The following is an 11,874-nucleotide window of genomic DNA, read 5'->3' as shown; positions in this document are numbered from 1 at the left end:
CCTTTGCAAGAGCCCTCAAAGCCTCTTGTAACCTGTTTTCCTTAGTAGTTTTAGGTGTTCTGTGTCTTCAGTAGCAAAGTGACTCTGATGCACCAGTTTGCAGGGTGGGCTGGCAGCCTGCTCAGCAGGGTCTTGCAGGAGGGTCTCCAGCTTTTTGTAGTCTTACTCTGCTGGTCACAACCCAGACAGCCAGACAACCAGGTGCTTCCATAACTCAGGAGTGTTTTGGGTTAATGGTGAAGGTACATCTTCCTCGCCTGACCATGTTTCTAATTGACACCTGCACTTTTGAGTAGCTGAATGGCCAGTAAGATTTTGCAGCCCTCTGCTGAAGGTGGGACCAGTTATTTCTCAACTCTGTTTTTGGTTTCTTTGCTTGTGTTTCAGGGCCTATAAAAACAACACCTTGAAGCACCACTCTGTGTATGAAATCATGCTGCCACTGGTATCTCCAGTGTTGCTATTCCTGCTCTGCACCACGTGGGTCTTCATGTCCCCGACAGACATCCTGGAGGTCCAGCCCAGGCTCTTCTACTTCATGGTTGGAACAGCCTTTGCTAACATTTCTGTAAGCAGCTTTTGCTTTATGCTCCAGTTTATCCCCTGAGGAGTGTGAAGCCTGCCAAGGTGCTTGGGACGCAGCTCAAATGTGAGGAGAAGGAGAAGATGCGAAGATTAACTTAACAGCTTTTCTGTTTTGCCATGACTGAAAGAACAAACAGGAAAATAGACAGGATTTGACATCTGTGAATTTTGTGCTGCAGTGCTCACTCTTGAGAAACTAGAGAATTAGTTAAATGGAGTGTGTTTATATACTCGTGCATCCTCTGTGCTGTGAATAACAAACTGCTAATACAAAAGGAGTTGCTGCTTCCTTATTTGGGCTAAACTTAAAATGGGAGGGACTAAAGGTTTTTTCAGAATCCAGTTTAGCCACATACTGCATCTCTGCTTGTTTGAGACCTTAACAAAGGCTTCTGTGCTTGTCACTGCAGACATGTGGCTGAGCAGCTTCGTGTATTCGTGCCCTGGGTCCAGCAGCTCATGCTGCTGCACGGCATGAGTTTCTGCGGATTGTGCAGATAATGTTGACAAGGCTCGGTCAGCTCAGGGGAACTCCTTTTTCTTTCAAAGATGCCCTCGATGCCTGTTTCCCTATTCCCTCCCTGCCCCACAAGGCTTTGCTCTGTGTCCCTCCCCAGGAATTCTAATGCAAAGAAAGATAATTTATGTGAAACTCAGAAACTGCACGGTGGTAGTTGTAAGTGCAGACGATTGGTACATGTACATGTGTGACTGTTGTCTGCCCTCTGGACAGACAACTCTGGGCTTGCAGAGTCAATACCGGGCACAAGCTCTGACAGCTTTCTCTTCCTGCAGTGTCAACTGATCGTGTGTCAGATGAGCAGCACACGCTGCCAGCCTCTGAACTGGATGCTGCTGCCCATAGCGGTGGTGCTGCTCGTGGTGGTGTCTGGGTTTGCGCCCAACAGCGAAACGCTTCTCCTCTATGTGTTAACTGCTTTCCTCACCCTGGCGCACATCCACTATGGAGTGGTCGTGGTAGGTGAACTTGACATAGCGGCTTCAGGCTTGGCTGCCATGCTCTGACTGCAGGCATGGCTTGGGTGCTGCTGCTGTGTGGGAAAGAGAATGCTCTGCTTAAAAACAGTTTGGCTGTGTCACACTGTCTGTGACCACATGAGACTCCTTGCGAGACTTCCTTGCGAGAGGCTTGTGCAGGATGTGGCTGGGTTTGAAGCAAGCGTCACTCAATGTGATGGGGCTGTTTGAAACAAATGCTTGCATCCCTGCTGCCGTGTTTAACTCCTCCTGGCTGGGGTTGCATCTTAGTGACTAGCTTGGATACAAGCCAGTGTGGGACACCCACACCAATGGGCAGTGGGAAGGGCAGCTGCAGCAGATGCCGTGTCTGCACATCAGGCAGGAGGGCTTCATTTGGGAGTCTTGGTATAAAAAGTTAAATGCTGTTGGTGTTACTTTGGTTAATGAGTTTGATTTGTGATGAACGTGCCCTGCTCTGTAGTTACTGGGAGAGCCAAGATGGAGGGTTGATGTCCCCGCTAGGGAAGTGGAGGTGCTGTGGCTGCAGTGCCTTCTCCCCTGCTGCAAGGGTCATGTTGAGATCCAGGCACCAATTTGCTCCCCTTGCTCTGTGCCAGCTCTGCCTGACTCCCTGAGTTTTGATTAAGAGAGAAAACAAACTCAGAGAAGACTGAGTCCCATTAGAAATGCCTCGGGAAGCTGCTGAGGAATGAGGGCAAGGGACCAATGCCCCCTGCAGAGCTGGCTGCTGCCACCTGTGTACACCCTCCTTGGGAAGCTCTGTTCCCTGGGAACCCCAGCTCTGATGTGGAGTCTCTGGAGTCAATTCTGACCTGTAATTACAGCAAAGAAGTAATAGCCAGGTTGTCTTTCCAATTAGTGTAATGAGGGTTCTATGTGAGAAGGATTTGAGTAGCTAAGAAGCTTAAATAAATTTGGTCTTGGAATCATAGCTGGAGATGGGGACTGAGCGGATGGTGTAATCCTCCTGCCCAGGCTTGCCCATCCACTGCAATGAGCTTCTCAGTGCTCTGCTCTCCTCAGTTCGTGCTCCCCTCGCTCCCATTCAGCTTTCCAAGGGCCCATCTATGCAGTGTCCTATTCCAGGATAAAAGAAACTTTGAGATGAAGAACCTTTTAAGGGTCTGTGTCTGGTACATGATCCCAAAGTGCTCTGAATTTGGGAGTAATGATTAGGAATAAACCCTCTGCCCAGCTCAGCCCGTTGGTGCTGCTCAGCACTGCTCACTCTTGGTTCTGCAGTGACTGTTACCTTGCAGTCAGCAGGTGCTGGTGCCACTCCATCCACTTTAACCTCCTGTCCACAGTTCTCTGAACCATGCCTGAAAGCTTATTTCCAGCTGCAGCACTTAGTCATAGAATATAGAATGTTTTGGCTTGGAAGAGACCTTAAAGCTCCTTCAGTTCCAACCCCCTGCTATGGGCCAGGACACCTTCCACTAGACCAGGTTGCTCCAAGCCCCTGTGTCCAACCTGGCCTTGAACACTGCCAGGGATGGGGCAGCCACAGCTTCTGTGGGCGCCCCGTGCCACTGCCTCAGCACCCTCACATGGAAGAACTTCTCCCTAATAACTAATCTCAAACTACCCGTTCCCAGCATTGAGCTGGCAGGGACAGGCTCAGCTCCTGGGCAGGGCAGCCTGGCTGGCCCCACAGCACAAGACAGAGCCTGTGGTCCCAATCTGCCGCACCAGTGGAAGCATGTAGGGTGTGCAATGGTTGGGAAAGTGGGTGTAGGAAAGTGGCAGGGGCTTTGTAGGCCATACAGGGAACCTGTCTGGTGTTCAGGCTGCTTTCCCCTCATCCATCTGAGCCTTGCTAATCCTGTCCTGTTGTCTGCCTTGTCCCCAGGTGAGCCAGCTGAGCAGGCACTTCAATATACGGCCCTTCTCACTAAAGAAGCCGACACCAGATTGACTAGGAGTGGAGGAAGAGAAAATTGGCTTGCGGTCTGCAGAAGTACTGTAAATAACTGCTGCAAATACCTGTAAATACTTCAACCATCACCACGGATCTAAACCTATCCTCTGGACAGACATCAGGGCAAAGTACACACGGTATCCGGTGCAGCCAGGGCAGGACTGGTACAGGGCAGCCCCTGCTGCTGTTTGAATGTGAGCTTTTGGTTTTGGGTGAAACTGGCCGAGGAGGGCATTTATTTCAAATCACTGTTACTGTATATTAGACCAGCTGAATGTTCCCCGTGAAACCTCAGACTCCAGCTCTTGCTCACGTAATGCCAGTTGGGGGTGCAAATGGCTTTACCTGAGCAAAGAGTTTTGACCTGTCACCAAAACCAACATAACAGTTGATTTCTACAAGGTCAGGGAACATCCTGGAGGTCTTTTACTAATCCTGCCTGGCAGCCCTTGTCCTGCACTGGTACTTGGGGAGCAGGTGGTGACTGCTCTCCCACATTCTGTCCTGCCTTCCTGCATTCGCCTGTTTGGGCAAATACTTACACCTGTTTGTTTTTTGTTTTAAGAGGGGAAAAAAGAACTACACACAAAACGTCTAGTAACATTCTGTTTGGAGGGCTTAGAAAATCAGGACTCGATTTACTGCAAAGGTGGGAAGGTGGCTCCTGCTTCCTCTGCTTGAGCTGTGGCTAGCCTGGGACTGCATCTCGACCATGTTTCTCTCTGTCCGTGTGTGTTCCCTGCCTGGGAACAGAGTCTGGGCTCCAACTGGCAGCTGCAAGTGGCTTACACCAGCGTAACACAAAGCTCAACTCCACCCTCCACCTCCCAGTAAGAACTTGGTGTTTCAGGTGGGCTCTGCGGGGAGGCTGCGTGCTGCCTGAGCTGCCTCTCTCACAGCACATCGCCCTTCCCACCAGCCCTCCAGTGGCCACAAATCCACCACTTAGAGAAGCACCTTAACTGCAGTGTCTTGTTGGTCATGTGTGCACTTTCAGGGAGCTCACAGGCGCGTGTGTGTGGTGGGATGCTTTCCAAATACTGCTTTATTTTCCAAACCGTTGTCCCCAGCAGCTGCATGTCTCATCCAGGGATAATATGTTTACTGTCCATTTGTAAAAGACATGTTTGCTTTGATTTCTTTTTTTAAATTTGGTTGTTTTTTGTTGTTTTTTGTTTTTTGTTTTTTTTTTTTTTTTGTGATTGAGTTGGAGTGGGGTGGTGAAGATTGAATGCTGATTTTCTTTTCTGTTCACTTTATTTAATGAAGACCTGTGCTTGAATGAAGAGTGTAGCTTAAACCCAGGCTCTGGAAAGGCTGCATCCGGAAGTGAACAAGCACAACAGATTGTGCATATGTAATCTACCATGGGAACAAAGTCGCTTATACACTAATTGTTGTGCAACGTGGCTCCTAGCAGCTCGGTCACGGCGTTTTCCTTCTGCAGGTGATGACTCCTCCTGCTTTAGGAAACCTGTAACTACTATTTAATGCTTTTTCTTTTGTAAATTTGAATCATCGTTGTGCAGACTATGAGACTTGAAGTCCTGAGGTGAGCTCACACGTTCCCCATGTGCTCTTGGGCTGCTTGGTTGTGATGTACCCTGCGACGAGCAGGCTGGTGCGATGCGGGAATGTCTGTGTGCTCATGTGTCTACCTGGCTGCAGTGTGGCTGGGAAGGGTGGCTGAGCTGGGAGATGGGGCAAATGGTTTTCAGAGTTTATTTAAGCAGCTTATTCCTATACATTTTACTGATGTAGAGGAAAAAAAAAATCTTAAGTGTACAAATGAATTAGGCTGCACTTGAATTTTTGACTCTTGCTGTTTAATGAAATGTGATTATGAAGGGAGATAAATTTAAGTCATGCTCGCCCAATAATTACAGGGAATCTTAAAATGGGACACAACATGTATCTACAGGACATATTCAGGTTGCAAAACTATGCTGGCAACATTGACAAAAAGTGGAGGTTGGATGATTTGCTTCCTAGTTAAGTGTTTGCAGGACCAGGGAGTAACTGGGCTGTTCCCTCAGGCTTTCAGATGAGCTCTGGGTCCCCATCCTGGCACTGGTAACAAGCGCCAAGAGGTGTTGTCCTGTCTCTTTCCACCAGCAGTGCTGGGCCTGGAGGACTGGGCCACTACTGATGTTATGAGAGGGTGTCTGATCTTAAATCTGAGGATGTCACTTTGTCCCCCTAACATGCTGTCTGTCTGTTGTCTTACCGACCTGTGAGCTGCTGCCTTTTTGCAGCATGTAATATACCCTGGAAAACCCCTTTGTGAAGATATAAATACATGGAATACATGGAAGCAGGGTTTTCTCTCTAAAGTCCTGCAAATACTTGTGCTGTAGGAGAAACATCTGTTAAAAACTGGAACCCTTTCCTATCTGCAATGGCTTTATCTTTGGAGAGTCCTGGATTATTGGTGCCTTAATTTGTTGCACCTTGAAACTAGAAAAACTGTCTCCTTCAATCAGTGCTGGAAAGCAGGCTCGCTTGCCTCTAGCACTGCCAGACTTGTGGCAGAGCGAGGAGGGCTCAGACCTATCTCGGTGCACATATGACTCTTCCCAATTCGTGCTGCTGTGAAGCTGGAGGGTTCCGTTTGGGCTGTTAGAATTGAAGTGATTCTGCTCCCAGATTCTGGTAGGGGAATGGAAACAAACAGAGTGACCAAACCATCTTGCTGTGGTGGGGTGTGGCATGCTGAGAAACAAACTATTAATCAGAATGGTTTTAAGTCTTAAGAGTAAATGTATTCCTTGCTGAGAGCGTCTGGTGGTAATTGTGTTACAGTGGAGCATGCTGGCTAAACTCTGTCATTGTGGTGGGATGTGCTTCTGGGGATGGGATAGGGTTGTGTGCTTGCTACTGTGCTCCTGCTCAGTATTTGAGAGCTGATTGGTGGTGTCTCTTCTTCCAGGGATATCCGCTTCCAGGGATAGTGTGAGTCCTATTTTCTGAATTACTGATAGACCTGCTGAGTTAGTAACAGGACTGTGTTATGCTTTCCTAAATCTCGTCTGCACGCTTTATCTCAATACAGAGTATGACCAGGAAGAAGCCTGTTCAGGTAGGGGTGCAGTCCTTGGAGATGTCAGCCTCCGGGCAGGTCCTTGTGCTGTGGGAAGAGGTGGCCAGTGCCGCCGGCTTCTCCTCATCCTCACCATGCTTTGCTCCGAAGCAGGCTTTTGTGGGAGCCTGGGATGTGCCAAGGTGCGAACACAGGACTTGCATAGCTGAGGCAGAGCAGGAATCTCACTTGCAGCCTTTATTGTCTTGGTCTTATGTTTCCTATCACAGCTCCTGCCTCTGCACTGATCCAGGGACCTAGTGCAGGAACTCACAAGTGGAGCTGTGGTGAAGGGTGAGGTGCAGGTTTTGGGACCTCCTGGGCTTTGGGTCATCTAAAAGTGATGTTTTACAAGTACAGATGCTGTGGCTGACCAGGCTTACAAACAAGGACCTACGTGCTGTTGGTTTTAGCTTGGTTCTTCCTCTAGTGTGACTGTGCTCCAGTTACCTCCTCTCTTCAGTGGCTGGTAACTGCAGGGGCTTGGCAGAAGCCTCTCCTCTCCTAAACATCAGCCACCTGCTAGAGGTGGCTTTGCCGGAGCTGGGGGATCCCCATGTTGTAAGCATGAGCTTGCAACTTACTTTCTCAGGCTCTGGAAACACTTATTCAAGCTCCTTAAATGGAGCTGGCCCAACGTTACCTCCCCGGCGCACTCATATCTGTAGGCTGTACTTTGGGAGCTGTTTTAATCTCAGTCAGGTCAGTTCTAGCAAGACCCTATAAATGCAGGACAGGAACCATCTCTGCAACTCAGCTCTGGGGCCCCAACGTAAGAAAAACATGGAGCTGTTGGAGTGAGTCCATTCCAAACCATCCTGTGATTTGATGATTCTATGAACCCTTCAGGGCATCTTCCAGGGCCCGTGTCCATGTGGCTATTCAGTTTTCCTGGGCAAGCTGTGGGAGCAGTTGGTGATGCTGCCTCATCCTTCCAGAAGCAAGTTTCGAGGCACCACCTGGACTTAGTCTTCTGTTCACCGAGCCCCCATGCAGCCCCTGTTGCAGCAGCTGCTCTCGAGGTCCCAGCGCTGTGAAATGAGTAAGAGAAACACACTTTGGTGCCTGTAGTGGTTTGGTTCTGTCCCTTCCCCACTGAGCCTTCCCAAGGGGTTGCTGTTGGCAGGAGCCTGGATCCTCTGCTGTGCTCCCCACTGGAGCTGAGTGTGCTTGGTCCCTCTTGTCTGGGGTTGTCCCAAAACAGGAATCAGATGAAGCTGCTATGGGCCCTGGGACCCCGACTGCTGTCCTGGAGCCCTGTCTCTGGGAGTTTAGGTACTGCAGTGGGTTTAAATTCTGTTCTGTTAAATGCTATTGCTGAAGTATTTATTGTGTTAAAACAACCTATTCAAATTCTGTAAAGAATAAAATTTCCAAAGCCTTTTAACGATGTTTGTATTTTTTTTAATTCCCTTTCTGATGAGCAGCCCAGCACAAAGGAGCAGGTTTGGGCAGTGGTGCCAGGGCTGGAGCTGCAGCCCCAATTTACCATGGCAGAGATCAAAAAGCTCCTGTGGACTGTCCCTGGAACAATGAGTTTATTCTGGTGTTGAGCTAGGCTGTGGTCACAGTCCTTATTGAGGTGCTGGTTGGAGAATAGGGCAAGGGACACAGAGGGTGGCATGGGTGGGGGTGCAGCATCCTCTTTTTAGCTCAAATACTGCCCTCCCAAAGACTCTCCCTTCATCTTCAGGCTTCTCCCCTTTGTTCTGCCAATTCTGCTGCATCCCTATTAAGTCATTGTGTACCCTGGTAGCGTGCCTGTGGCAGACATGGTGAGGAAGAAGAAGATAGGGTGAAGCAGGGTACGGGCTTGAGGGCACTGTGCAGAGAGATGGTTTCTTGCCGCCTGGTGGATCAAGCAGTGGGCAGTGTCAGGGAGGTTGTGGGTTACATGTGGCTGCTGCAGGGAGATAAGCAGTAGGACACGGACGTGGATAGCGGTGGGACAAGGGAGCAGCACCTTCTGCCCTGTTCCTGCCAGCAGAGTGCTGGTTTGGGCCCTGGGGACAGAGGTGGCATCTCCAACCTCACCAGGGCACGTGTTGGGGCTCCTCAGAGTAGAATCATAGAATCACAGGATGGTTTGGGTTGGAAGGGACCCTAAAGCCCATTTAGTTCCATCCCCTATCTCCATATCACCCTTAGAGTTGGTGCTGAATTTCCACAGCTGGCTGAGCAGACTTGGGACTGCATGGGGCTGTGGCTACAGGGCCACCAACTGCTCTTGTGGATGGCTCCCAAACCACGGGGCTTGAAATGTGGAAATGCTGCATTTCATGGGACTGGGGATCACTGAAATGAGTGTTTTCCCATCAGCCCTAACAAAGCTTCCCATCGTCACAGCAGGCTCTTAGCGCTGTTGGCTTTGGGGCTAATCGGGGTGATCCCACCTTATCCCTGCTCCAGTGTAGCCAGGGCTGCACACAGGGGAATAAGCTGCTCTTGGTGGCTGCTGGCCCTGGGCAGGAGACCACAGACACCCGATTTAGCCAGGGAGGCTGAGGTCAGGAATTAAGAATGTCCTCTCATGCCGCCGACAGACTTTCTGACTTTCTCAGGGGAGTGAGTGGAGCTGTGTTCCTCCTGGGTCCCCTGGCTTCAGGTCAGGACTGTGCTGGGATGTGGAGGTGGCCAGGGACATGGTCCTGTCTGTGGTGGCCAAGTGATGTGTAATGCTGTGGTATGGGAGGGGATGGGGACTGCCTTCTACCTTCCCAACACACAACGTGGAGCTGGGTGGGGAGGTGGCATCTTTGCGGCCACCAAATTGCATCAAAATTCAGGCAGACCTGGAGGTCTGAGTGGCTGCTCTGTGTGTGCAGCCCCAGGTGTGCCCAGGGCTAAACAGAGAGGGATGGACTGGGGGCAGCTTCGGTCAGGGCTGACAGCACTCCAGGTAGATGTCCCAGGGCACAAGGCAACACTTCTCTGGAAGCTCCTGGGGGACTCAGCAGACTGGTTGAGGGGTGCAGGATACATACCCCATACCCTGAATTCCCCCTCCATGCCCTTTGGTTGGCGACTGTGGGAGTTTCCAGCCCCAGTGCCACCTTCCTGTGGTTCACACTGTGTGTCTGGTGCCTTTCAGGCCAGTGCCATCTTGGTTGGGATGTGTTTGTGGCTGGGAAAGCTCTGCCTTCCTCCACCGGTGCACAGGGACTATGGTGGGGTTCTTGGGTGCTCTGTCCCTCCCCGGTGTGGTAATATCCACCCCCTGGCGTTTCCACCAAAACCAGCAAGAATTGCTCTATATGAAGGTGTGTGACGACGGTGCTGCTGGGGTGGGAACCAATCTCTCCCAAATGAAACTGTGGCTGTGAAACATCCCCAGGAGCTGTTTTGCTCCCCAGATGAAGGGGTAGTTCTGCACCCTGCAGCTCCCTGGGGCACAGTGGGACATCACAGTGAGCATGGGCTCTGCCCCACTGCAGACATACCCCAGGATATGGGGTGACAGCAGAGGCAGGAACCCAGGGCTGAAGCTGTCCTGGGAGCAATGAAGGAGACTACAAGCTGGTGGCAAAGCCTTGAACAGAACACAAGAGCCCTACAGCCTCTTCGCATGCCCTCCGGGCTCAAGCCTAGGTGTGTTTAAGCGCTGCCTTATCCTTTATCACTGTCTCCCAGCTTCCTCTAAGAGGATTGTTGTGGTAGGTGTAATATACTTAAGGGCTTGTTAGTAACAACAGTGTTTCGGCAGCGCAGCAGGTGCTCTGGCTGCTGTCATGGTCTGTTTGGACCTTGGAGATTTACAGGACAATGTACTCTGTCAAACTTCATTATAAAATGAAGCTTATTAGGAAGGAAAACAAACAAACAAGGACTTGATCCCCTTTGTATAGCCTAGGTTAATGGAAGAGGTCACTAATTCACTTAGGGGAAGAGGGGGAAGAGATGTCTGCCGTTGGCACCATGGCTGCTTGCCCACCTCTATTTGTCCAGCCATGGCCTCCTTCGCTCCACTCTGCCAGTGCCCAGAGCCCTGACACTGCGGGGATGTGTCACCTCACACATCCCTCCACTCACCCCCCACAGATGTGCTTCACCCTTCCAAAATGGGGGGGTGTCCTTGAACCTCCTCAGAGTCTTCTGGCAAGGGGCCTGCCCCTTGCAGAGCACCCAAAATCTCTGGGCCCCCAACATAAGAAGGATGCAGAACTGTTGGAGTCCAGAGGAGGCCACAAAGATGCTCCAAGGGCTGGAGCACCTCTGCTGTGGAGACAGGCTGAGAGAGCTGGGCTTGTTCAGCCTGGAGAAGAGAAGGCTTCAGGGAGACCTTAGAGCAGCTTCCAGTGCCTGAAGGGGCTGACAAGAAGCTGGAGAGGGGCCTTTGACAAGAGCATGTGGGGACAGGACAAGGGGGAATGGCTTTAACCTGACAGAGGGGAGACTGAGATGAGATCTGAGGCAGAAGTTGTTCCCTGTGAGGGTGCTGAGGTGCTGGCACAGGGTGCCCAGAGAAGCTGTGGCTGCCCCATCCCTGGCAGTGTTCAAGGCCAGGTTGGACACAGGGGCTTGGAGCAACCTGCTCTAGTGGAAGGTGTCCCTACCTGTGGCAGGGGGGTGGAATTGAATGAGGTTTACAGTCCCTTCCAACCCAGACCATTCTGTGATTCTATGATTCTGTGATTCCATGCTGTGGTGATAAACATGTGAGGAGCTCAGACAGAGCAGGTGGGAATGGTGCGGGCAAGGTGAGCACAGCACAGGGCGCGTGTGGGCAGGACAGAGCTGTCTTGTGCAGCCATCGAAGTTGTGCTGTTCAGGAGGTGTTTCTGTGGGACAATATAGTGGGGTCTGGGAGCGCTGGGATGGCGGTGAGGGATGCGATGGCCTCTCGCTGACTTCTGGTTTGGACACAGAGAGAACTGCTGGGAGGGAAAGCACATGGAGTGGTGGGATCCAGCACAGATCCAGGAGGAGGCACAGGGCCCTGATGTGTGGAAGAGGTCAAGGAAAGTGGAATCCTGCAGGGCTTGCGGGGGGAGAGGGTTAATGCCAGGGAAGCCCAGGAGATGCCCGTGCCACAGCTCAAGCATAGCCCCTTTGCTCGGAACCCCGTTTACACCCCAGGGCCCCCCTATTCCCCCAGCCTGGGGCTCTGCGGAGCCTCTCTGTCCTGGGGTTTCCTGCTTGGGAACAAACAGAGCCCTGTTGTCCCTCCTCACCTCCCTTCTCCCTCCTAAGAGGGGCAAGAGGAGACTTCTGCTGGGCAGCCTCCCCCAGTGCAAACAGCAGATGATGGACAACAGTGGCAGGGAACCGTCCTCCGGGGGCCCGAGGA

The 11,874-nt window shown here is 51.3% G+C and overlaps 1 protein-coding gene across 1 annotated transcript in view; it reads left to right on the top strand.

Moving 5' to 3' along the window:
* The window catches only part of EPT1 (ethanolaminephosphotransferase 1 (CDP-ethanolamine-specific)), an 11,025-nt gene extending 7,108 nt beyond the window's left edge, over nucleotides 1–3,917 (top strand). The window contains exons 7-9 of the mRNA XM_010020366.1: nucleotides 388–568; nucleotides 1,381–1,563; nucleotides 3,440–3,917. Of these exons, the coding sequence (XP_010018668.1) occupies nucleotides 388–568; nucleotides 1,381–1,563; nucleotides 3,440–3,505 (430 nt within the window). The 3' untranslated portion in view covers nucleotides 3,506–3,917. The remainder of the gene's footprint in view (nucleotides 1–387; nucleotides 569–1,380; nucleotides 1,564–3,439) is intronic.
* The last annotated feature ends 7,957 nt before the right edge of the window (nucleotides 3,918–11,874 follow it).

This window comes from Nestor notabilis, unplaced genomic scaffold (assembly GCF_000696875.1).
Source record: "Nestor notabilis isolate BGI_N333 unplaced genomic scaffold, ASM69687v1 scaffold2408, whole genome shotgun sequence".
Taxonomy (NCBI): Eukaryota; Metazoa; Chordata; class Aves; order Psittaciformes; family Psittacidae; genus Nestor; species Nestor notabilis.
Note: the sequence above shows the minus strand (reverse complement) of the source record. Positions and strands in the feature narration are given on the sequence as shown.